At 48.0% G+C, this 25,272-nt stretch overlaps 2 protein-coding genes across 19 annotated transcripts in view; one reads left to right on the forward strand and one right to left on the reverse strand.

The window, feature by feature from the left end:
- Positions 1–12,096, forward strand: part of ZDHHC3 (zinc finger DHHC-type containing 3) — a 31,489-nt gene extending 19,393 nt beyond the window's left edge. For 8 of the 15 annotated variants that reach the window (XM_046938167.1, XM_046938168.1, XM_046938172.1 and 5 more), the window contains 3 exons: positions 50–131; positions 3,206–3,336; positions 10,159–12,096. In XM_046938167.1, coding sequence (XP_046794123.1) covers positions 50–131; positions 3,206–3,336; positions 10,159–10,392 — 447 coding nt within the window. In that variant the 3' untranslated portion in view covers positions 10,393–12,096. Of the gene's footprint in view, positions 1–49; positions 132–3,205; positions 3,337–3,932; positions 4,663–5,994; positions 7,504–10,158 lie in introns of those variants that run through there. The other 7 variants (XM_025147504.3, XM_040696035.2, XM_025147503.3 and 4 more) reach the window with 2 other exon arrangements.
- A 734-nt stretch (positions 12,097–12,830) lies between these two features.
- TGM4 (transglutaminase 4) lies at positions 12,831–23,320 on the reverse strand. 4 transcript variants are annotated; one of them, NM_001006368.2, is made up of 14 exons: positions 23,224–23,320; positions 19,289–19,468; positions 19,108–19,214; positions 18,766–18,895; positions 18,300–18,418; positions 17,017–17,124; positions 16,400–16,574; positions 15,770–15,908; positions 15,452–15,555; positions 14,940–15,191; positions 14,372–14,728; positions 13,807–13,976; positions 13,499–13,635; positions 12,831–13,178 (listed from the first exon to the last, which is right to left on the reverse strand). In NM_001006368.2, exons 1-14 carry the CDS (start codon positions 23,231–23,233, stop codon positions 13,037–13,039), a joined length of 2,130 nt encoding a protein of 709 aa, NP_001006368.2. In that variant the 5' UTR covers positions 23,234–23,320; the 3' UTR covers positions 12,831–13,036. The 4 variants fall into 4 exon arrangements, with proteins under 4 accessions (NP_001006368.2, XP_046779322.1, XP_046779319.1 ...); XM_046923366.1 differs by lacking the exon at positions 23,224–23,320 and adding an exon at positions 19,692–20,154; XM_046923363.1 differs by lacking the exon at positions 23,224–23,320 and adding an exon at positions 19,658–20,154.
- Positions 23,321–25,272: the final 1,952 nt, after the last annotated feature.

Below are 25,272 nucleotides of genomic sequence, written 5' to 3' on the forward strand. Positions count from 1 at the left end.
TTTCTGATGCCTATATTACATCCTTTTTCTTTTTTTTCTTTTTTTCCAGATGTATATAGCACTGATTTCCCTGCATGCTCTAATTATGGTGGGATTTCACTTCTTGTATTGCTTTGAAGAAGACTGGACAAGTGAGTACTAATGAAGCATCTCATTAAAATATTAGATTAGCCTATGGAAAAGACCTTACAATGCAGTTTTCTTGTGAGACAACCCCTTTTGTATCAGCTTAGGAGAATGGTATCAAAGCTCTGCTACGTGATCTTTAATTTTTATCTTTTTTTTTAATGATCAATCCTGGAACTTCATAATTCTTTCTGACCTGCCAGGATCTTTGCCCTGAAAAGTCCTGTTCTGTCTTAGGGCTGATACTGCCTGAGGGGAAGCTGAGACATAAAGACTCCTAGATAGTGTGTGTGCAATAAACTACTGTTCTCCTAAAGGCAGCACTGATTTCCTGAATGCCAAAGCAAGATAAGGAGAATGTGTATGCTCTTTTTAAAAGGCTAACGTGAATCATTCTTGCAAGACTGCCAGGAAAACATGTTAACTCAGATCCAAAAATCCACCCTCATGAGAACAAACAATTCCTTTCCGCACACAATCAAAATAAACTGCCAGCCCTCGTTCTGGGGCAACAAATTAGCGAGTTTTCACATAAGCATTTGAGATATGTTTTTAAAAAGGGTGAGTGTGGGAAATTCTCTAGATAATGCTGAGTTAAAGAGACGGGTGCCAAAAGTTGTGTATGCAGCTTGCAAGTTTCTTGGAAGGACGTTAGCTTCCTTTCTCTTAGAATTCCCTTTTCCTAGAATGTGTCCTTGTTCTTAAGGACTGGTTTTATTAGCTTCTAACAATGTGGAGGATGAATACATTCATGCTTATGACCTGAATTTGACAAGGTTGTTCTGCACTTCAGAACTTTGCCAACCAGCTCCAAAATGCACTGAGAACATCTGGATTTGACTATGATGGCTAGGACCGTGAGGGAAGGATGCATCAAAGGAAAGTTCCCTTTCTCCAAGCCTGTGTCTGTGGGGGAAGCAGTTTCCAACCTGTCCCAGGTTTTGGCAGCAGAAGTGGGCGTTTACAAGAGATGGATTTGTTGTTCCAGCTGCCTTACATTTTTGCTGGTTGTGCCTGATTATTGCTTATCTCTTGAAGCTTCACATCTGCTCATGGGAGAAAAGCTCATCTTTTTTTATTATTTTTTTTATGATACCATGTGCATACTACACATGGCACGTGCTTGTTGAGAACAGTGCAGTGATTGCCAATACTAATATTTCAACCTACCTCACGGCATCTCAGAAGAAAACAGAACCCAGAAAAAGAAAAATCATGGATGAAGGAAGTGTGCTCACCAAAAAAATGGACAGATGGGTACTTTTTGTCAAGACAAATAACGTGACACTCTGCTTAGTTTGTAAAGAAACGGTGATAGTTTTCAAAGCTTACAACTGGAAAAACATTACCTGCAAAAACGTGCTGCCAAACTTGATGTGTATCAAGGAACGCTTCGTAAAGACAGAATAGTGGAACCAAAAAGAAGTCTGTCATCTCAACAAGGTTAAAACTCAAAGGGACTCTGTTATAAAGGCTAGTCACATGGTAGCAAAAAAAAAAATCTAAGCTATTTACTGATGGTGTGCTTATTAAGCAGTGTTTGGAAAATGTGGCAGATGTAATGTGGTATAGCTACTGATGGTGCCTCAGCAATGGCTGGTAAAAAAGAGGGATTTATTAAATTAATAGAAGGTGATGCAACTGCCACCAGCAGCTCACGTTCGATGAACTGTCACTGCATCATACATCCATGAAAATGTATGTGCAGAAGCTGTAAAAGTGGATAATGTCATGCAAATCGTTATCTAAGCTGAGAATTGCATAAAGTCCAATGGATTGAATTGTCGCCAGTTCCAGGAGTTCCTTGAAAGCATGGATGCGATTATGAGGACATCATTTACTTTTCTGAAGGAAGGTGGCTAAGTCAGGGTAAAAGTGCTGAAAAGATGTTACGATTTGTGACATGAAATCAAGTCATTTGTGGAATGGAATCTGTGCCAGAACTTGAAAATGAAAAATGGCTCACAGATTTAACACTTCTTGGTGGATTTGATCGCTCATTTAAATGAGATAAACGTGTGTCTTCAAGGTGAAAATCAGCTTATCTTTCCTGTGTTTCAAACCATGACAGTATTTGAAATGAAACAAATTATGGCAAGCTCAACGGATGGCAAATGATCTCATGCATTTTGATGTGTTGGCTAAACACAGGCCTGTGAACAGCAAAAAATATGCAACTCTGCTTTCTGGCTTGATAAAGGAATTTGGAAATCGTAAAACCTGTTCTCAAAAGAATCATCTTTTTTTTTTTTTTGTATATTTGTGACTCCATTTTCAGTTGACATAAATACATTACCTGCACATTTTCAAATGAAGTGTGTAGAGTTGCAGTCAGCCATTCAGGTCAAAGATTTGATCTCGTCTCGTTACTGGACTTTGACAAGGTCTGCCTTAACAGAGAAAAATATCCCATGCTTCACAATCATGCCTTATTCACATCATTGCTTTTTGACAGTATGTGCACTTGTGAGCAGTTGTTTTCAAGGGTGAATCACAGGAAGAATAATATTTCATCAAAATTCTCTGACGAGCACCGTGAGAACTCACTAACAACTGCAGCCACTTCCATTGAACCAGACACTGATGCATGCTTCATAAAAATAAGGCCAAACATCTCACTAGTTTTATGGCTTTGCTGCTCTCTGTTTTTTACATTTTAATAAAAAATATATATAAAAACATAAGCTTTGCTACTTTATTATATATTTTATATGTGGCCCAAGACAATTCCACTTCACTCAGTGCGGCCCAGGCAAGCCAAAAGGTTTGACACCCGTGCTATAAGGGAAAGAGGGTAGAATGGATTCCTGACTAGCAGGCTGGGAAAATACCTCACTGGGAAAGGAAGCTGCTGCTTAAAGAATCATGGAGTGTTGTTGTTGTTCTTGTTTCTTTGTTAAGTTTGTAGGACCGATGGCTTCATTTTTGTGCATCCTCAAGAAGTCCGAGTTTTCCTGTGCACCTTTTTGAGTGTAATCACCATGTAGTTGATGTTGATAACTCATGGTCTAGCGGGTGTTCTGCAGCTGCTGCATTTCATGATCTCTCCCGTTCTAACTCTGTTGTTTTGTCTTTACAGAATGCAGCTCCTTCTCTCCACCAACCACAGTGATCCTTCTCATCCTCTTGTGTTTTGAGGCTCTTCTCTTTCTCATCTTCACCTCGGTTATGTTTGGGACCCAAGTACACTCCATCTGCACTGATGAAACGGTGGGTGTTCCATGCCCTCTTTCCTTTACCTTGTTTCTCACCATTAGTAGAAAGAGTTATGGGGTTTTACCTCACTGCATGGGGGTTTCATTTGTACCTTTTGAGGAAAAATCCAATGTGACCAACTGAACCAGCACAGTGCTAGATTGTGCTCTCTAAAAGTCACTGTGAGGAGCGGTGTCCACCAATGTAATTATTGGCTGGGATGTTGTGGGATCAGACATGACCTCTGGTGTGGTAAGGCATTGATAATAGGATTTACTCTGTACAGATTCAAGAACTGTAGATTCAAGAATATTTTTCCTTTAATGAAATGCTGCTAGGCTGGTGTTTCAGATTTTGCTGTGTCCCTGTTGGTGTCACAATGTGCAGCTTTGTGTGCTAGAAAATGTTCAGTTTTAGCTTGTTAAACAGTTCAAAAAACATTCTCAAGTGAGGGGGAAAAAAAAACAACAAAGAGGTGAAAGTGGAGACATTCCTGGAAATGGGATACAGCCCAACAGTGATGGGTACAGTCTGCTGCAAAGCCACCATGTTTGAATACATCACAGTAAAGGTGACATAGTAATGTTGCTGCACTTGCTGCTTCTGTAAAGGTGGAGCTGGTGCCTCCTGGTGATACTCCCACATGTGAATGCTGCTGGCTTTCACCAAGCACGCTCAGAGATACAATAGCTCACATCAAAGGACTGGAATTAACTGGAGTGACTGAAAAGAAATTACAGTCCTAAAAGAGGGACCAGAGTACCCCGCCTCCTTTAGTTGTCCTTACCCTTTGCTTTACTCATGGCCAGTTGAAGCTAGAATAAATAAGTTGGCTGCCATTGGAGCGCTGTGGCTGTCGTTGCAGTGTGTAAGAAACCATCACTCCTGAGCCTTCTTTACAGTGCATGTTTTTCTGCCTGGCTTCTGCAAAAGGCTGGTGTTCACATTGTGGCTCTTCTGTGCTCAGAGGAGGGCTGCAGCTACTCTTCCTGCCAGGGAGACCTCCACGATGGAGTACAGTGTCATATGGAACGAGATCCTGCCTGAGTTAATCAATAAGTGCATAAATTAGCAATGCTGTCCGTGAAACCATCACCCAAATATCTCAGTCTTTGAAACCTGGCAGGAATTTTTAGAAGCTGCTTCCCATAGTCAGGTACACAAACAAGTCTCCTTTATTTCCCCCTCAAATTCTGGAAACTCTTAAATATGAAAGGACTTAAACCACAAACCAAAGATATGGACACTCCCTGTTTGGTCATGGGGTTTTGCTTTTGCTTTTTTTTTGTTGTTGTTTGTTTGTTTGTTTTAATACTTATCAGTAAAATTTTGCTCTTTGGAGACCTCTGTGTTGTCTGTTAATTTTGCTAGCTTTGAGCTAGCTGGGTCTGGCAAACGATCTGTTTTGAGCACAGGATATTTCCAGGTGAAATTCTACCTGATATGGCCTCTTTCAGAGTTTTATGTCACATTCTAGAGACAAGACTGTGCTGTGACCTTTTCTCACCTTCTTTCTTCACCTGTCTCACCAGGAGACCTCCTTCTTCATCTTGTGCATGCTGTCCCCCTGGGATGCTTCCTCTCTGCCTGGAGGCACCCAGATCCCCAATATTTTGCCATTACCTCTGGAGGTGACATTCTCAGGGGTCACTGCAGCTCTTGCAGTTGGCTGAGCTTTTTCTGCAGAGCACCCAGAGCTGGTAACTTGAGACACACAGATGTATTACAGTGCATTAATCTATAGCACAGGAGAGGTGTGTAGGTCAGGAGAAGCTTACCTTGCAAAAGATCATAAGTTAAAGAACATAACAATCTGTCTGCCAGCGCTACCTGTGGGAGAATAATGCTCTCCAGTGACTGCACCAATTAATTTTGTTTCCATGGCAGCCAGTCATGGCTTACCTTCAAGCCCCAATTCACGTTTATGGGTTTTAGGTATCGTAGAGATTTGAGTGTGGGGGGATTTTTGGTGGTTGGTTGCTTTTTGTTTCAAAAATGACTGACCAGTGAGTGTTCCAGCTGATTGCTCGATGGCTCATTTTTATTTTCCCTCTAACCTTTACTAAACAATGCTAATGATTTCTCTCCAATTGGTATCTTATTTAACCTTTTCTCCCTGCTGTCGGCCCATGCATGTTTTGGCAGTGATTTAATGAAACATGAAGAGGCACCGGGTAGACTTAGCCACATGGAGCCGTGGGTGAATCTGAACTTGCTTGGTGAATCTGGGAGCATTATAGAGATTATCTCATTGGGTTTTTTTGTCTGCAAGCCTATAATTGTTTCCTCTAAAATTGTTGTTTTTTTCCATCTGGTTAGCACGTAATGCTTTCAGCCATTAAAGCATGTGCTTTGTATTTGGTTTTATGTGGTGGGGTTTTTTAATTGACAGCACAGGCAACTGGAGGGCAGGTCTTAAAAGGTTTGATGAAATTTCCAGGCCTGAACGAAATTAAAGCAGTTCTGTTTCCGAGAAATATTTTCTATCTTTTTATTATTCGTAGTAGTAGTAGTAGTATAAAGCAATGGAAAGAAAAGGAGAGGCTCTAAAGATGCGTTTTAGTGTTCTTACTCCATCCTTTGGATGAGGGGTAGCCGAGAGTAGACCTTTCCGCAAACCCACAGCTACAAAAACTGAGCGTTTGACTGAAAATGTGATATTTCTGTTTTCAGGGAATAGAGCAATTGAAAAAGGAAGAGAGAAGATGGGCTAAAAAAACAAAATGGATGAACATGAAAGCAGTATTTGGCCATCCGTTCTCTATAGCATGGCTTAGCCCATTCGCAACACCAGACCAAGGAAAAGCAGACCCATACCAGTATGTGGTCTGAGGAATTCTTGACCAGCATTTCCACTGAGATAGAAACATATTGCAGCACTACTGTTAAAATTTTCCATGAATGTTTAAAACGAAAAGCAAGACAAACTTTTTTTTTATGTCTAATGAATGGCTGATAATTGCAGAGAAAAAAAAGCCCTGTATTCCACCATTTCAGATAATTCTATATCTCTGGCTGAAACTGCTGCTGTTGCTTTTTCTTTCTTTCTTTCCTTCTTTTTTTTTTTTTTTCTTAATCATGTTAACTTCACTGGCCTTTGTTTCTCTCTGCTTTCTGTATGGCATAACTAACGTGAAGGGAGTTTTCCTTCTCCGTTGCGACCCACCTCTTCTGAGTAGGTTTTCATGCTGTCTCCTGACTGTGCTGAGCTCTGTGAAGACATATGAGTGCCAAGTCCTACACAGACACCTTTGGACTTCCTGAAGGAGCGCGCTGCTCTTTCAGAAGTGAACTTGAATTGGGAAGGAGACCCTTCACTTTATCAAAAGGCGCAAGACAAGAACGCGACACGGCAAGAGAGCCAGTTGACCTGGTGATTACACACAGTTAAAGTACTTAAAACAAACATTGCCAAGACCACCTCCCCCTCGTTTGTCCTTCCAGCTACAGAATCGATTTCATCTTCCTGGCATTATTTTGTCTGTTCCCTCCCTTGCGCTGCCAAATTAGGGTAACTGTGGCAGATTTAGAAGACTTTGTGGATTTTTAAACATGCCTTACACCTGCAGAAAAGAAATAGAAAGAATCTGATTTTCGGATGCTTAGAATGGCAGCAGCATCGTGTTGGTGTGTGTTTGTCTCGGTAACTGAGTTGTTGGAGCAATGCCTGTTAAATAGCGTTTAAAAACCGATGTGAATGCCCTGAGGCAGGCGGATAAAGACTAACCTTGGTGGGATGTGTCATTGGGCCAGGGAGATTGAGCCTACATTCTTAGCATCGCCCTGGTATATAGCTTTGTAAATCTTTTATCATGTATGTATGTTACAACTGGGAAATGGTGGTGGTAAGGAGCACACGTACCGTCATGGGCTGTGTGCTGATGAGAGAGGGAGGGACAGAAGGCATTCCAGGAACAGGTAAGGCCAAACCATTCATAACTGTGACCGATACCTCGTGTTCAGGCAGGACTTTCGCTATATTTTTGGATCATTACTCCAGTAGACTCATCAGAATATTGCGAACAAAGGAAAAACTACAAATCAGCCGTGTCCAGGAATTCCAAGGAATCTTTTCTTTCCTTGGTTTAAATAAAAGCCGTATTTTTTGGAAGACGATGTGATTAGACTGCTTCAAAGCCATGGGGGGATGGAGGGAAATCAGGGAAGGAGAAGTTTAGTGGATGTCTCATTTTGGAAGTAATGTGAATGCTGCATCTTTTCAATCTGTCAATGCTTCCATATGGAAAACAAATGCAATAAAACTTTTCCAAAAAAAAAAAAAAAAAAGAAAGAAAAAAATTCTTTGCTGTTCTTAATTTCTTGAAGCTTTGGGAAAATCTGTAATGGCTTCCTGAGCTCGGTCTGACCAGGGTTGCCTTTTGTCACCCAGATAGGTAATGAACGAATGCATCTCACAATATAACTCACTGCTGAATTGCGTGTTCTAGCTTTGCTTCAGGTACTGTTATTTGCTGTGCGTTTTGAAGGAAGGTTGCTTGCGTGGTTCTGCCATTCAGATCATTGTGGGGAAAACAAAAATGTAATTACTCATTTCTGGTTTCATACGAATGCAGAGTGTTAAAGTATTGCACAGTATTGTATTTGTCAGGCGAACTTTCCGATGTTCAGAGCCGGCAGAGACGTCTGTCCATTGGTGCCCGGTGCGTGTGCCTCACTAACCCGTGTTCTCTGGTTTATTTGCACTGTGCATCTCGGAGCGTGACTTGGTGCAGTGTGGCTCAGCACCAACCTGAGGAAGGCAGACTTGCTGGCTCTCCCAGACGGCACCGCCTGATTTCAGGCACTGGTTGTGCTTTGGTGCAGCTGACAGCAATGAGAGCGCAGACGCGGTGAGAGGCGGAGTTACGGTGTTTGCCCGTTCCGTTTTGTGCCTTCCTTTTGGATTTTACAAGCATATGAAAAGAATCAAATGCCTTCCTTCTGAGCCGTGAGAGCCGGCTGCAGATCGCTGCTCCCCAGCCAGAGCCCCCAGCACCCTGTAATGGACAGCACAGAAATGGGTGCTGAGGGAGATGGGGAAAGGAGCCAATTACACAGAGCTGCTGGTAACACGATAAGTTCCTGACTGCTGGTTCTGTTCCCACTTGGCTCTGTTTATCTGCGCTTGCACATCTCAAAGTAAACTAAGGTATCTTGGGAACCTTTCTTTATCTTTCCCTCCCTTTCTGTAACCTTCCTCACGCCCTGCTGACTGTGGCAGCCGGCCAGAATGTGAACAGGAGCTGATTTTGAACTGTTCTGTCTGTTTTGAATATGTGCCCCGGAGGGATCAGTAAGGCTGGGCATAGAGAGGAGAGGGAGAGCCTTGCCCTGCCTGCTTGCTGCTTGAGCTGCCCTTAGCACAGCCTCAAGCAGACCTCGCTTAGGGCTGTGATTGGCAGATGCTGTTCTGAGCAATGGGTGGTGGTTTGGGAGGATGGGGCTTGCTGCTTGGAAGCCTTCACGATCCTTATCCCCCATTTCAGCAGCGTGGATTGAACGGGGTTGTACAACCAACTGCCCAAGGAAGCTGTGTGTGCCCCATCCCTGGAGATGCACAAGGGCAGGTTGGATGGGGCCCTGGGCAGCCTGATCTGGTGGGTGGCAGCCCTGCCCATGGCAGGGGTTGGCACTGGGTGGGCTTTAAGGTCCCTTCCAACCCAAACCGTTTTGAGTTGGAAACTCTATGACTGAAGACAGGGTTAGAGCTGGCATGGCCAGGGCAGCTTTCCATGCTTGGCGCTTTTTCTCCCCAATCTTAGTGCAGAAGCAAGCTGCTGCTTGTTAATTATAGAATACCACATGAATTATGAGGCTCACTGGGTGTGCAGCTGTGCTGCCACAGGGATTCGCATGTTGTTGTTTTCCCCCTGCAAAGCTCTGAAATGATTTGTGGGTACTGAAAGAACACCTCCAGAATCAGAACGGAGGGTTGGTTTGTGTCCCGCTATTTAAATGGTTTGAACTGAGCTTGCTCATTTTTCCCCTCCTTGAACATCTCCAAGCTCCGGTCCCATGTCTTCGCTTCTCAAGGAGCAGCATTTCTGCACTGTCACCTTTGTCACTGTCACACACATCTACAAATGTGACTCCATCTCGTGTGTGTGCCCGACTTCACGTAGGAGTGGCCTTAAAAACAAGTGCTCCACATGCTCTCTTTCTACATAGAGAAGACTTCCAGAGTAAAATGTCACCTCTGAGCTGTGCTCTGAACACGTACAGTCAACGTGTGCCTTTACTGGTGGTCATGGGGAGAGGATGGGTTGGAGCTGCCTCGGTGCTCCTTCGCACTGGGATTGGCCTCGGACAATTTGTGAAGCAGAAATAGCGTTCCTCGATGTTTGCTCTTAATTGGTGCCAAACATACATGTTCTCATAGCAGTTTTCATTACCAAGCAATGTCTGGCTGTAGTAATTCCCAGTGACTGGGAAGTACAGCAGTGTTTTCCTGTATCTGAACGACTGTAAAAAAAAAATCCCAAAAAAATCCCCAAAACAAGGTGAAATTTCAGGTTGTATTTTGTTACTTGTTGGAAGGATTTTAAAAGCACTGGGAGAAGAGGTCTGAGTTCGAAAGAGAGATGACCTTCCAGAAGCCATCTTATTACCAAGCAATACCAATTTACACCCAAATCATTTGCCAAGGTTGGGACTGTCCATGAGCTGAGTGGTGTTTTGGGGTTTTGATGTTAGGTCTGGGGATGAATCCATTGGTACAGCAGGAGTTCTGTCTGTCTGCCTGTCTGTCCGTCTTAGTATCCAAGCTGTGAGCACCATGATGCAGCTCAAATACCTGTTCTGAACGTGAAACGACCCCAAACTCTCCTCTTCTTGCAGGGCATCGAGCGCCTCAAGAAGCAGAAGCCGACCTGGGAGCGGACCAGCGGCTGGGAGGGGATGAAGGCGGCCTTCGGCGGTACCCTGTCCCTGTCCTGGCTCAACCCCTTCTCCAACCTGGACTGCAGCAGCCCACCGCCAACCCCTCCCGCCCCCGCGGCCGCTATCATGACACAGGAGGAGATCGAGCAGTTCCTGGCTCAGGAGGTGTCCATCCAAGTGCCCCACGAGTAGCAGAGCATCCTCCCGGGGGCCACGGGACGCATCCGGGCGGTGTGTGTTCTTTTATTAACTACTTGTGGTGGAGAGGCAGGGTGGGTTTTCTTTTTTTTTTTTTTTATTGTACTTGGGGTATTTCTGGTGCAGAATATAACTCGGGACTATTTATGGGGCAGTCGGGTACAGCACCAGCAGAAGCAATGCAAATCTCCGGAGCAAGTTTTACCCAAAGCCATACGCCCTATGGAGCCGTGTCCTGCCTTACCGAGATGTTCTTGTGTGGCCTTCAGGGAGAGAAGGCCTGGGCGACGTGCCTGGATTCCCAGCCCCCAGTTGTGCAGCTTTGAGGCCCTGTAACACGCAGCAAAGATAATTATCACCTTGGGAAAGAGAGATGAAGGAGCTGGGGGATAAACTGAGGTCCTGTGGAAGACCTGGATTAACTTTCAGTCATTTGTGAAAGCCCAAATTCCACTTGGTATTGCAAGGGTTTTTTTCCCCATGGCAGTGATAAAGGAGTTTGAACACGTGGTAACAAACAGTCTGATGGGTGGCTGTTTGGAGCACAGTGGGGCCAAAACCCAGGAAAACAAGGGGAGATGTTTGGAACCATAGTGACCCCCCGTGTTTCTCCCCCTTTTCAATGAAAAAGTAGATTTAGGGGGAAAAAAAGATGTGTAAGGAACTGTGTGCCTATCCAAAATGTCTTGGGTAAAGGGAAACGTGCTGCAACCTTGGGAAAACTGAGGTATCCTCTTGCAGTAGGTTGGCCCTATGAAGCAGCGCGGTGGGGAAATGGGAGGCTGTTTCACTTCTGCACCAGCCCTCGTGCCTGCACATCAGGGTCTGCATCACAGGGACGTTGGGGATGTGTGTGAATCTCTACAGGGAGAAGTGGGTGCGTAAGGTGGAAGCTGGGAGCAGCTCGTGTTCCTCAGCTGTGGGCTGCTGTTCTCAGTTTACTCTCCCAGCTGTGTGTGAGGGCGGGGTTGCAGGGCCCCGCGGGAAAACCACCCCTGGAAACAGCGTTTGGGGTAATGTGACAGCTGCACCCACAGTGCTGATTGCTGGGGTGGTCTCCTTCCACTTCCTGCACTGCTCCTCAGCTGTGGGTTTGTGTGCTGTTTCAATAGCTGAAACTGGAAAGCAGTGTGAAGGGGGGGACTCCTTTCTGCCCGCTCCATGCTGCCACGTTTTTGCCCATCAAAGGGGCAGGAGCTGGAAGAGTGCTGGCATCAGGAAATCAGAGCGTTCCCTCACTCCTTGGTACCCTCCTGCTCGGCCTTGGTACAGCATGGCAAAAGTCTGAAGCAGCAGAAGCCCTCATGAGTCGGAGCGATCTGCTTCACTCCAAGCCCTGGCATCCACCTCATAGCGTAACTCCCACCAGGTAGCTTGAAACCAAAGTGATTTCCATGAAATTGAAACCAGCCCCCTTCCCCTCCCCATGGCATCGTGCCTTCACCTCCAGCCTGGGCTGCGGCTTGCCAAAAAGGGACCCAGGCTGGGCTCCATCAGCACTGCAGCGTGGGGCTTCAATCCATGGTGGATGGGATCACGGTGGCCATGGGCAGCGTTCATGGTCTTTTAAAGCAGGCTTTCTATGCAAGTAAAGAACCTGTATCTCTTGGAAATGTGTATATTTTGGTAATCGTAACTCTGTTTTATGCCTCTGTATGCTAACTGTACTTATTAAAGAATTAATATTTCCATGCTGGAGACTGCGCTCCTCCGTTCCCTGTGGGTATCCACACCCCGGGCAGTCTGACCAAGTGCCTGACTTAGTGGTTAGCAAACCTGCCCACAGGAAAGGAGTGGAGATCTCTGCAGCCCCATCCAAACCAAATCATTCTATGATTTTCTTATGTAAATCTATGGCAGGGGGTTAGACCTGAGTGGTCCAATCCTGTCCAACCCAACCATTCTGTGATTCATATTACAGAAGAAGGTTGCAGGGGACTTTAATGGCCACCCAGTGCCTGCATGTCAGGGTCTGCCTCACAGGGACATGGGCTGCCACCCAGGGCCACCAAGGCCCCATCCAACCTGGCCTTGAGTGCCTCCAGGGATGGGTCACCACGGCTTCTTTGGGCAGCCTGAGCCAGATAGGGGGTGATGTTCTTCCAGGAGGGAAGTGCTGGAATGATGGTGGTGCACTGAAAACATACACCCCACCCCCAGAATAATACTAAGGAGGGATGTAAGAGGCGAGGAAGATGCATGAAGAATGCTGTTTGGGGAGACTGTGCCAGGTTTGCTCCTTTTGCTGTCTAAAGCCAAACGTACAGAGTGCCAGCACGTTTGCCAGCAGGGAGAGAGAGGAAAGGACATGGGGAGTTGCTTAAAGTGCCTCTTGAGCTCCAGAGCTGTGGGGTCTGGGCAGCCTCATGAGACTGCAGAGGCTGCAAAACAGCTCCTGCCCCAGCACAAACATCAGTCACAGAGCGAATCTGTTGATTTTAACACTCTTTATTGAATCACAGTCAGCTGCAATCAAAGCAGCTATGGCCTTTACATCAGTGTAATTCCCTTTGCTTAATGGGATTGCAGTTCTTTGCTCATCAAGCTCTATCCCGCAGTCAAGGAGAGGAGTGGTGGCAGTGACCCGCAGCCGTCACGTGTTCAGGGTCCCCTTCTGCCCACTGCCATGGTGCTGTTCCTAGTGGGTGACCGTGATGGCCTTCTCCACCGAAATGTCTTTGACCTGGTTGGAGGTCAGCCTGGCCACGATCTTCTTCTCTCCTACTCTCGTTGGAGTGCATATGACTTCAGACTTAATAATCCTGCCTGGCTGTATATCCCTAGGGAAAAAGAAGGATGGTTCCAGCATGAACTCATTGCACATCACAGGTCTCATTTGCTGATTTGTCATAGTTTTGCTTAAAGAAAAAGACACAGCATGTGTTTAGCACGGGTATGCCCTTCTCCTGCAATCAAATTGCGGCAAGCAGGGCTTAGTACCCGAGGGAGAACCCCTCAGACACTGTTTCGATCATGTATGTTGAAGAGCTGCACCACTCACTGTCTCCTACCGTTTCCTCAAGGAGAATTAACAGACAAGGAAATGATGTTATTCCGTGCCCATCAACTGATGTCAGGGTTGCTCAAAACCTTGTCTTACCCTTCATCAAATGTCGCCATCTTAAATATGCCCAAGCCCTCCACCATCAGCTTGCAGTTATCCAGGGGAACGTTCAGCTTGTTCTTGAAGATGAAGGCACAGGTGAAGTCGTTGTTCACCTTTGCCGTTTCTGGCATCTGGAGGAGGAAAGTGAAGCAAACACAAACATGGGGGATCAGAGAGCTGATAGAGGTGCTGGAGGTGCTGCAAGCCAAGGGGAAATGTTTCCTGCACTTCCCCCATCTAACTTTGGGACCTTTGCATGGGGCCCCCTAGCCCCAGCCAAGCCTGGAGGGGTGCAGCCTCACCTGGACCTGGATGGGAGGGTACTCGAAGCTCAGTGACGCCTCCTTGGTGAGCTTCTCAGGTGTCCCCTGGATCTCAGCAATGGCAGTGACGTGGACGTGCTCTTCATCATCCACTGTAGCCAATGCTTTCATGTAAGCATCGGGCATGATCTTCAGCGGGACGTGCACCTCTGTGGGACAGAAAGCATGACCTGGTTCTTTAGCACATCAGTGGCAGAGGCAGCACTGGTGGCAGTGCCTAGTGATGCTGGTGGGATGCGGGGTGAGGCATACTTGCTGAGGCCGTCCTGCCCTGCATACCCACCTCCCCCCCGCGCAAGTGCTGGCTCAGAAAGCACTAGCAGCAAAGATATAGATGTATATTTTTGGGAAGGGTGACTCATGCTTGGAATGAGCAAATACTGTTAAATATTCATCGCTCGTTAGTGTGTTGTTTGGCACATTGCAGTCATGCTGCTGGGGATCAGCTGTGTAGCCTAGGTTGCTCAAAGATATAGAGCAAGCAACAGATAGATAGCCCTGGGGGTAAATAGCCTATAAAACATATCACAATTTCCATGCCTACCAGATTGGCCTTCCACCTTGACAGTCTGCTTGACGTATCCAAGATTGGCATGGACTTTCCCAGTGTAGGACTGCAGCTGGCAGGAGCTGGCAAGGTCGACAGTCCAGCTCCCGGCCACAGTGCTCTTCACGGTGATGGTCACCTCAATGGGATTACCAGGACACAGAGGCTTCTCGTTGGTTATCTCCAGCTGGACCCCAGACTTGGGCACCACCTCGTTTTGAACCGTGTCCTTGTCACTCACGTTTCTTAGGCTCACTTCCATGGGGACTGCAGCAAAGCGTGAACGAGGCGTCAACCCCGAGGGCTGCAGGTAGGATACAGCTCTCTTCATGGATGCCCTTTCCTCTGCAGAGCCTGATGAAAGAAAAAAGCTGCCTCAGAGCCGTATCTCAGTGCCCTCACCCAGAACGACCACCCTTCCCTGTATTTGTTCTTCTGCTGCTGAGCAGAAGGTGTCAAGGCACCGACTGCCTCCAGCCTCAGCACAGGAGAGCCCCACAGTCTGTGCTACCGCTGGGAGCGGGGCCTCCCTTTTGTCTCTGCTTTGGAGGATGGGGGCAGTCACCTTCAGGGAACTTGTACTGCCAGGTGATGTCCTCCCGCCTGTTCTGCCCCACAGCCTTTGTGCTGATGTTGGCGCCGATGCTCTGGCTCTCCACACCCAGCTTGGTGTACTTGTTCCTGCCGTTCTCCTCCTTGACGCGCCAGTAGACCTTGTCGGCGTTCACTTCCGCGTACACAAACTTGCTGTCGTAGGGCAAATACACGTCTCCCTCTTTGACGGCCTTCAGTGGGCACGGGCCACACTGGAAAGTACCTGCAAAGCACATTCAATGCTATTTGCTGTGCCAAACATGACACACACACGGTTGTATTTAAACATTCATGCACCCACAGTGCCCTGCAGGGTTGGCTTCCTGCCTGCCAAGAAACACCATTCCCTGCTTCCTGGGCTCAGACGGCAGGAGTGAGACTGCCAGCCTCAGGAGCTCGCAGCTGGCTGGAGACCACAGCTCCATACAAAACATCCCTGCCTCCCTTGGGAGTTGCAGAAGAGCCCTCCCAGGTAAATCCTACCTTGACTTTGCTCCTGAGGGGTCGCGTCGATTGCCTGCCAGCCATCAAACCCTGATGGCAGGTCCTTCCGCTTCATCCAGACATCATTCCACACGTGGAAGTTCCTGTGTACATTCAGGTTGCAAAGAAAAGGAGTGAGGTGTCGAAGGTAAGAGTGGTGAGCTCCTCTGCTTAGCTCTTGCAGAGGACAGCTTTAATAGGGGATTTGTGTGAAACCCTGGGCTTTCTCTCTCTCCCCGGCAAAGGGAAACTCTCAAAGAGAAGCCTGCTGGGGCTGGGGAATGCAGCATTCCAGGGACTAAGGAGGGTTGTCCCTACCAGACGGAGTCAGAGGACATCCATTTCAGTTTTTCTCCTTTCTCGTTCAGGTAGACATCAACCCTCAGGTTCTCATCGGTGTCATGCGCCGAGTTGAAGTTGCTCACACTGCGGGCTGGGATCCCCAGGCAGCGCATGACTGCAACACAGACAGAACACGGGGTTACAAAATCACTGAGGCTGGTGGGCACCTCTGGGGTCACCTGGTCCAAACCCTGTTAAAGCAGCAACACCCAGAGCAGGAGCTCAGGCCCGCATCCAAGTGGGTTTTGGAGATCCCCAAAGAGGAGACCCCACGGCCCCTTGGCAGCCTGTGCCAGCACTCAGTCACCCACACATCACAGAGTGCTGCGCGGTGTTCAGAGGGAGCTCCTGTGCTCTCTCTCTGTGCCCGTGGCCTCTTGTTCCAGTGCTGGGCACTGCTGAACAGAGCCTGGCTCTCCGTGCTATCTATACACATATAGATAAGACCCCTGAGCCTTCCCTAGAGCAGTCCCAGCTCCCTCAGCCTCTCCTCACATGACAGGTGCCTCAACCCCTTAACACCAGGACCAAAGGGCATGCAGAAGTTTCTCTGGATTTTTAGCACAGTAATTAGGATATCAGATAGAGAGACATTTTACTCCTTACCTGTAGTGAGGACTCCTGAGAAGACCCAACATTGACCATAACTGACAGGCTTCTTGGTTTTGTAATACTGCTGCAAAATTGCGACGCTCCCAATCCATGCCATGGGGGAAGTCCCGTTCTCGTACTTCCCTGACCAGTTTCCCAGCACGACACCATTGTCATCGTTGGCATTCACCTGTGTCCACGCACACACAGAGGAGACAACTTCAGGGGTGAGGCTGAATGAGGCCCACATCTTCCCAAGGTGCTTCATAGCCCTACAAGGCTGTTGGCACCAGCTGGGGCTTCCCTGCCTAGAATCCCTCTGCCTGGATGTCTTCAAGCATCCTAAGCCCCAGCACTCCCAGCAAGCCTCCCAGTGCAACCAGCAGCTGCCCCTGAAGCATGGCGTTGGGCCTGGCCACCAGCTGCCTACTAAAGGACAACTGCTAAGGTCAGCGGCACATTTTGAAAATGAGGAGATGCTGCATTTCTCCTGCCTCTTCCCTCCACCCAAAATGCCTCCCTAGCTTTTCTCCTGCAGTTTTGTACTCATTCTAATCCCCAGGGAAATAAAAGCAAGCAAGAAGCGGGAAGGAAAGCTGAAGGGTCAAACCACTCCTCTGAGAGAGCCGTACCAAAGCAGACATGGCTCTGGATACAACCACAGGATCCCTTCTACTGCTCATCTTGAGTTTGCTTTTGTCCAGCAGGTACATGCAGGCATCCAGGATTGATTCCTCAAACTGTTTTGGAGAGAAAAAGGAGACATTTTTACATACCACTCCGAAAGAGGATTTGCTCACTCACCTTGAGGTCTATCTAGGTATTGGGAGGAAACCGCCAGACTAACCCTAACTTCTGACCTTTCCTTATGATACTGAATGAACCTACTTCTATTCTCTGGGCAGCATTGGTGGTAGGTGGATAGTTGGACTAGATGATCTTAGAGGTCTTTCCCAACCTCAGTGATTCTACAATTCTGTGATTCTGGAACCTATGGAGCTTCCCAAAGCCTTTTTTCTCCAAAGAAGGGTTTATATGAAAACCCACCTTGGGAGAGACCAGCCTATGCCACGCGTCTCACAGGCAGAGCCAGAACCCGGCCCAGCAACTCCTTGCTCTTGTGAGCACTCCTCAGTCAGCTATGCCACCTCCCTGAAGCCTTACACATTGCTCACACGAATAGCGACATTTTGAGAGGGCTACAGATATTCAGGCTACTAACACATATAAAATAGATTCTGCTTAAAAAGATACATAAATGCAGATTACTACGGCAAAAGTTTCCTAATTAGCAGGTGCTCATAAAGCTCCCTTCTGTCCTTCTCAGAGAGATGTCAGGCATCCTACACAATGAAACCCGGCAGAATATCAGCATTGCTTCTCCTTGCTTCATGGCAGAATAAACATGAAGGCAGCTACAGCCCTATGGGCAACGCCTTTTGGCCCATCTATGGGAAAGGTCTCACCATGAGGACTTCTGCTGGGCTCCTCTATGTTATTCTGTTTGAAACTGCAGACTTGGAGAACAAAACAGAGCAAAAAAAGGAACACCCAAAGAACAAAAAAGATTGCAACAGCATTGATGATGCAACGGGGACAGAATCGACAAGGGGGGATCCCAGAGGGGAAGATTTGGTCAGAAGTGCTCTGTTCTCAGTTTCTCAAGACTTCACCAGGGTCTGGCACATCTGATGGCAAATGTGCCACTGAGCTGTGGTCTCAGGCTGGGCCTAGGGAATCTGCTTAAGCAGATAGATTACTCTAAGCAGGTGAGATTTCCCAGTGAAACTGGGGGATTACTCAAGCGCTTTGAGCTGCTCATGGGCTTAACCTATTTTTGGATTCATTTAAATGAACACCAAACAGAGAAAGAGTGAAGAGAGGTATTGATGCAGTGGGGACAGCTGTTCCTTACCTGCCCGAAATTCCAGGGTTTGCTGTGTATGTTGAAGGCAGACCCAACATAGATGTAGCCCGTATCGTTGAGTACGTACTCCTTTCTCTCAGCCTCGTTGGACAGGAAGACAATATCACCTTGAAGAAAAACACTCAGATGTTGACTGACTTTCACAGCCGCTATAGGAAGATCTTCCTGGAAAGCTACACCATGGCAGCTGTTGGTGTGTAACACTCACACCGCTCGGTGGCTGTGTGGCACCCACACTTTCCCTGGTATTGTGGGAGGGTTCCACTAAGGCTAGTCTTTATTTTAAGCCCCAAGGGCTCCCCAGTGAGGAGCTGGCTCATTGCTCTTGACACACAGGGATGCAGCAATTTGAAGAGAAGAAAGGATGTACGCAGGAAGGGGGAGAGGAGAAGCTCCCAGGTCAAGACCTTGAAAGCAGTAGTGATAACCCAGCTTGCTGGACCGCTCTGCTTACCTTCACACCAAGGGTTGAACAGAAGGTAGACAGTGTTCTTCTCGGGCTTGTAAATATTAGGGCCAGTCTTCACCATCAGTCCATATATTCCCACGGCAGCATTGGGTGCGCTGGTGACAGACAGCGTGCACTGGGAGGTGACAAGGAGAGGGGACATGACATGACCAACCCTCCACGGTGGCACCAGTGATGTAGGGCAGAGGGACGGGGCACATCCTGCGTGCCCAGCAGGGGAGTGGGAGGTGAACAGGGCAAGGCTGCTGCCTATGGAAATCCATAGGGCAAAGGAAACACAGGACGGGAAGCTATGGGGTTTTCTTCCAGTGTCGCCCCATGCCCTACCTCTGTGCCACTGGACTTGATGATGGCGATTTGCCAACCGCTGACATTCCTCGTGCTCCTGGGGTTCAGTGACATCAGGGTCCCTGTGGGCTCCATTGGCCTTTCACCTGGAAATAACAAGTTGCGTGGGTTTGCAGGGCTGTGCAGTGCCCGGTGCTCTCCCACTCGGAGCAGTGCTTACCGATGCTGAAATGCAGTGACAGCTTGTCGGCGGCTCGCAGCTCCCTGCTGAGGGTCAGCTGCAGCAGGAAGGGCTGCCCACGCCGCACCACCAGGTTTGAGGTGTTGTACGCATCCGTGTGGTGCTGCACCGAGTTCTGGCTCTTGAGGAAGTCAACCTTGGTAACTTTCAGGTCGCTGTCTGAAAGATCATTTGCAGAGAGGGAGGGAGATAGGAAAAAATAAATTGGTATATTGGTCAGTAAAGACAGCTTTCTTCTTACTAGAGCTTTTGTGGGTCACGAAAACACCTGGGCACCCAGTGGTCCAGCAAGAATGCTCGTCAAGGACCACTGCAAGGAACAGATGGCTCAACAGCAAAAAACAGTACCACTTCTCCTGCCTTTGGGCCTGGAGCATCCCACCTCATGGTGCAGGGGCTCGGGGGCAGGTCACGCTGGCAGCAGCCGGGACCATCCTCCTACAACACAGCTTGCTTCACCACAAAGCAAACTGCCTCAGCACAGAAACACTTGTGAATTGCTTTTAGTTTCGTTTTCAGTGTTCTGGAGCAGATGCCAAAGGGAATGATGCCACCGGCACTTGCATGCAGCTATGCGTCTTCCTCACCTTGCTGCCTTTCACTGTAGGCAACGTGTGCACATGTGTATAAACAGCCATAGAAATATACATACAGACAAGGGCAAGGATCTTTGAGCACTACAAACGGTTCTTTGTTACTGCAGATATTAAAGCAACGGTGATAGTAGTGGCAGTAGAAGCAGTCATTGTAATAGGAGTAGTCATAGTAATAACAGCCAGGGCCAGTGACTTAAAAATTAATCCCAACTGTCATTTCTCTTCTCAGATCAAAGACTTTATTAGCTTTATCTTGGCACTGAACGCATCTGTCGTGATTACCAGGTAATAGTTGAAAGCAGCCACGATTGACCCCTGTGGGACATAGGCACTGAACCAAGTTGGATGTGACCCAAAAGTGTCAAAAGTCAGCCCTCAAAACTGCTGAACTTTGCCGGAGCAAAGCGACGCCCCTCTGCTCCCCAATAAGGTGGGGGCCTGGGGCTCTGCCCAGGTGGGGCAGGGAGAGCCGGAGCATGCCAGGACGTGGCCATGCCTCCTCTGAAGTGTCAAACCGTGTCCTGCCTCTGCCCATGAGCCTCCTTAGAGCTAAGTGCTGTGCAAATAGCAGGGAGTAGCAACGCTAAGCAAGCCTTTGGCTCACGAGTGATTCAGATAAAGAGGTGGGCGAGTCAGGAAATATGAAAACTGGGATCACTTAGAAATAAAGGAGTGAAAGGCAGGAGGGGTTAAGGGATTAGGTCACGAAATGTCTTGACAGTTTTATACGGCACTGCCAGCTGTGCCAAGGTGAACATCACTGGGAGCCAGCCCTAGTGCCAGGGCAGCTGAGATGTGCCAGTGGCTGCTGCGGGCACGGCTTCACACGAGAGGCTGTGAGCAGGGCTGGATCCTGAAACCCAGCCTGGATCAAGGCTGCAATTGCTGCACAATGACTACAGCTCTGAGCAAACCGAAGCGATAGCCCAGTGAGCTGCACTGAATTATTGCCTCCCTGTATTTCCTCCTATTTACTCAATAAACAACCGTGTTTATCACAGCTGTGTAAGAATTATCAGAAGTATGGTAAACAGTCTTAAAATTAACCACCACCTTTCATTCACTGGCTGCCCTTTGGAGTGCTTTTTGTTTGCTTGCTCCATGCCAATGCCAGTCTAGGGCTGATATTTTCTACAACAGGGTGTGCAGGACACCAAAAATTGCAGCAGGAATTATCCAACCCTTTGCTGAAGGAGAAGTGAAGGAAAGATATTCCTTGGAATAAACCAATCTCCAGCCACCAGAGCTGCTTGCCATTGCTCCTTTTTGAAGCTCTGGTGAGTCTGTGCTCATGAAAGACATACAGCTGTTGGAGGGTATGAGGAGGGCCATGAAGATGATCAGAGGGCTGGAGCAACTCTCCTAAGAAGAACGGTTGAGGGAACTGGGCTTGTTTAGCTTGGAAAGAGAAGGGCTTCTGGAAAACCTCTTTGCGGTCTTCAAGTACTTAAAGGGAACTTACAAACAGACAAGGAATGACTTTTTACACCATCTGATAGTGACAGAACAAGGGAGAATGCCTTTAAACTTAAAGAAGGGAGATTTAGGTTAGATGCTAGGAACAACCTCTTCACACAGAGGGCAGTGAGGCCCTGGCACAGCTGCCCAGAGAAGCTGTGGTGCCCCATCCCTGGAGGTGCTCAAGGCCAAGTCGGATGGGGACCAGGGCAGCCTGAGCTGATGGGTGGAAGCCCTGCCCATGGCAAGAGGTTGGATTTAGATGGGTTTTAAGGTCCCTTCCAACCCAGATCACTCTGTGATTCTACGATTTTCATCTCAGGATATTTTTTGTGTTGTCTATTGTTGATATTGAGGACACAGAGAGAAAATAACGCAGGTCATTGTTAATTATCTTTTTGAAGCATGCCCTGACTGTGTCTCATGTTGAGGAGCTGTGCCTGCCCAGGGCTACATGCTGAGCACCCTGCACTGATTTCTGAGATATCAGTGATTCCTGGTGATCTGTGGCCCAGCTGACACGACTGTTTGTTCTGAGGAATGCCATGGAACCGGCTGAAGGCATCCCCTATCTCTGGAAGCATCCCCACCCTTAGGCTGCCTTCTTTGCACTGCCTGCAGGCTTGTAAACATGAGAATTAATGGTTTATAGTGGATGAGTGCTCTGAGATACATAAATACATAGACGTATTTTTCTCCAAGTTCCATGATTTATCCGTTACAGATAATCTGTTACAACCTGACCTACAACTTCATCCTTACAGCCCCATCCATAAGTCATGAGGTTTAAAAAATCATATTGTAGAGTAGGGTGTTTATAGCCAGTCTGGCTTCAGTAGGAATAAGGGCTTCTCAAGAAGGAAGTGCAGTGGGAAGCATATGGTCTGGCTACAAGAAGGAACAAGATTTGGACACCTGCATTTACTTCCCATCCTTGCCCAACCTCAGAGGAGCACTCATCTCAGGGCAAAGATGTTACTGCCTGAGGCTGGCAGGGAAATTCCAGCTCATCCACATACAAGGCACAGAGGAATGAAATCACAGATTCATAGAATCATTAAGGTTGGAAAAGATCCCTAAGATCACCTAGTCCAACCATCAACCCACCCCCACCGTGCCCGCTGACCACGTCCCTCGGTGCCACATCCACACGGTTCTGGAACAGCTCCAGGGACGGTGACTGCACCACCTCCCTGGGCAGCTGTGCCACTGCCTCACTGCTCTTTGTGAGAAGAAATTCTTCCTCATATCCAACCTGAACCTCCCCTGTGCAGCACTGGACAGCACAGCCCTGCTGCCAGCTGTGCCTTTGGCACCAGCCAACCCTGCTGCCCTGCTGCCCAGGGCTTGGGGTGGCACCAGCAGCTGCAGCTGCTGCAGGAGTGACTCAGGCACCTCACTGGGTCAGTGCAGGTTCTGCTGACAATAGGGTAAGCCACGGGACAGGCTGAATTCCAAATGAATCCCTCTCATTCACATTGCAACTTCCAACAGGTGGTGTCAGCCATCCCTAAAGAGCAATAATCTACACAGTCAAGCAGTATGAAAGAAAGCAATTCCTTTCAGCTTAGCCCAGCAAGTTTTTAAAAAGCACACTTCTTGCCCGTTGCCATTGGCAGAGCCAGATTTCTACAGCTGGAAGAGAAACAACGAGCACTGAGTTGTGCCTTCCAGCTCTGTTCAGTGAGCCCTCAAAACCACCTGCACAGCCTGACCCCCAAAAGCAGCACTTCCCCAGCAGCACCCGGATGTTTTTCCCCAAAGTCCCATTCACCACAGCGTTCTTGAGCCCCAGTCCTCACCACAGGAGCCCTGCCACGCTGCCAGTGTACCACAAGTTATCATAAAGCCCACCAGTACCTTGGCTCATGGTTCCTGCCGGTGTTGCGACCAGAGGAGAATGCGATGCCGGTGGCTTCTGAGCTCCCGAGTAGCTTCTGCCCTCGCCTGTGTGCTTGTAGCAGGAACAGGGCTGCCCTTTTTATCTCTCTTGCTCTGAGGTGTCAGCAGGTCCATTGCCAAGGGGTGGTGTTTAAAGAAAGGAAGTTCCCGCGGAAGAAAAAAAACCATGACTACAACTCCCTCTGCACATAGTCAGCCCCTGAAGGACAGCGAAACTTAAATCCCGCCTCGCATGGAAGGTAAATTTGCACAATCAGATGACAACTGGACAGAACCTTCACTGACAAATAGTAAATCATGGATTAGATGAGTAACAAGAATGCACTCATGCCCTAATATCCAGGCTACTGGGACTGGACTAACTTCACGAGACAGCTCACAAATGTTCAATTCTTCAGAAATTAAGTTTCCCATGAGGAACGGCCCAATGTTCTTTGAATTCAACAGGATTTTTGTCATGGGGTTTTTGGGACAGAAACATTCGATGTCGTGAGCTAACAGCCAGTGCTCCCACCTGGGGCAAAGCCCCTTACCTGTGGGGTTGGGTGGAGGCTGGAGGAGAAAGTAGATGGGAAGAAGAAAGCAAAACTAAGTCCAGAAGGAGGAAGAAATGTGGTGGACCAGGAGCTGTCGCTGGCTGAAGAGAGTCTCTGCCCAGGAGTTGCTGGACCCCATGCACCCCATTGCCTCCTTGTCCTGGGGTGACCAAGGGGAGAGAGAGGAGGGCACCCCATTGAAGGCACAGCTGGTGGCACAGGGCATCAGTGACATGGGCACAGTGGCCAGGGGCAGAGAAAGATGAAAATGTTCCCTCAGATACCCCAAAGTGAAGGAGTAGCTCAGCTGTGGGAGCAGCCTCAGCCCTCCAACACTCCCCTCTGCTGCAGCAGTCAATGCTGAGTGCTGCACAGTGTGCTTTGACCACCAGCATAGGATTCAGAATGCAGGAGTAGCACATCTAAGCGTAGAATCTCCCTAAATAACATCTCAGTGCTCTCAGTCATGTGGTCTGATTTTTGGGTGGTTCTGTGTGGAGCCAGAAGTTGGACTCAGAGATCCTTATGGATCCCTTCTCGCTTGGGATATTCTGACTCTATCTCCCTACAAAGCTTTCAAAGGCACCAATTTTTCCCATCAATTCAGGTAGCGAGGTATTTGCTTTAGGAGGATCTGTTCCATTCGGTGCTAAGTTAGCAGATTCCACCCTCCCAGCATGTCCCTGCTTGCTTCAGGTGTAAGTGAGATGTCCCCAGTTGAGAGCATGACAGGCACATCACGGGGCACGGAGGGTTCAGCACACACTCCTAATCTCACAGGACATCTATATGAACATCTGAGCTGGCAGCATTCGCAATAGCCACGGCATCACCCACCCTTCAGAGCCAGACACTGCGCTGCCTCTTGAATGTTTCACTATTGAAAAAGCACCGCAACTCCACTTCACCTTTCAGCATTGCCTTCATTCTGTGCTTCTTTCATCCTAGAGGGTGGAAGGCACTTTTGTTTAGAACTAGGATGGGATGAAGTAAAGTATACACGGAATGTCAGTACAATAACACAACCAACAGTATGTGCAATCTGAACGCTTACAACTTACGCTGCTGGTTTCCATTTGGTTGTAGCAACAACCAAAATCCACTTAATCTGAAGTCACTGACAGTAGCTTTCTAATCCAGTCTCAACCTGCTATAGACATCATTCCATGCTTGGTTGAAGGCAGCTTACATTGTCTTGGCACTGTAGCCTTACAGCAAAAAATACAGATTTTTGCAAACAGGAAGGGGCTGATGCCAGTAACGCTTTGCTCCTAAAAAAAGCATTACATCAGTATGTGCTGGAGGGTCAGTACAGGCAGGGTGTGTATTCTAGTTCCGTAGGGTTTTGCAAAAGGCTGATTTCAACGAGATGCACGTTCTGATCCTCTGGGCCTCAGAGTTCAAGGAAAGACTGCTGAAATCAGGTGGGTGTGAGTTCTGTCCTTCCATGACCCTCAGTCTTCGAAGACAG

This window comes from Gallus gallus, chromosome 2 (genome assembly GCF_016699485.2).
Source record: "Gallus gallus isolate bGalGal1 chromosome 2, bGalGal1.mat.broiler.GRCg7b, whole genome shotgun sequence".
Lineage (NCBI taxonomy): Eukaryota > Metazoa > Chordata > Aves > Galliformes > Phasianidae > Gallus > Gallus gallus.

Bases quoted from the DNA above. Each gene is read 5' to 3' on its own strand.
- TGM4 (XM_025147222.3), bottom strand. From the start codon at position 19,686: ATGCTCCAGGCCCAAAGGCAGGAGAAGTGGTACTGTTTTTTGCTGTTG. The intron at 18,419-18,765 runs GTAAGCAGAGCG...TTTTTCTTCAAG, and splicing joins GTTCAACCCTTGGTGTGAAG to GTGATATTGTCTTCCTGTCC. The intron at 15,556-15,769 runs GTAGGGACAACC...GAATGTACACAG, and splicing joins ATGTCCTCTGACTCCGTCTG to GAACTTCCACGTGTGGAATG.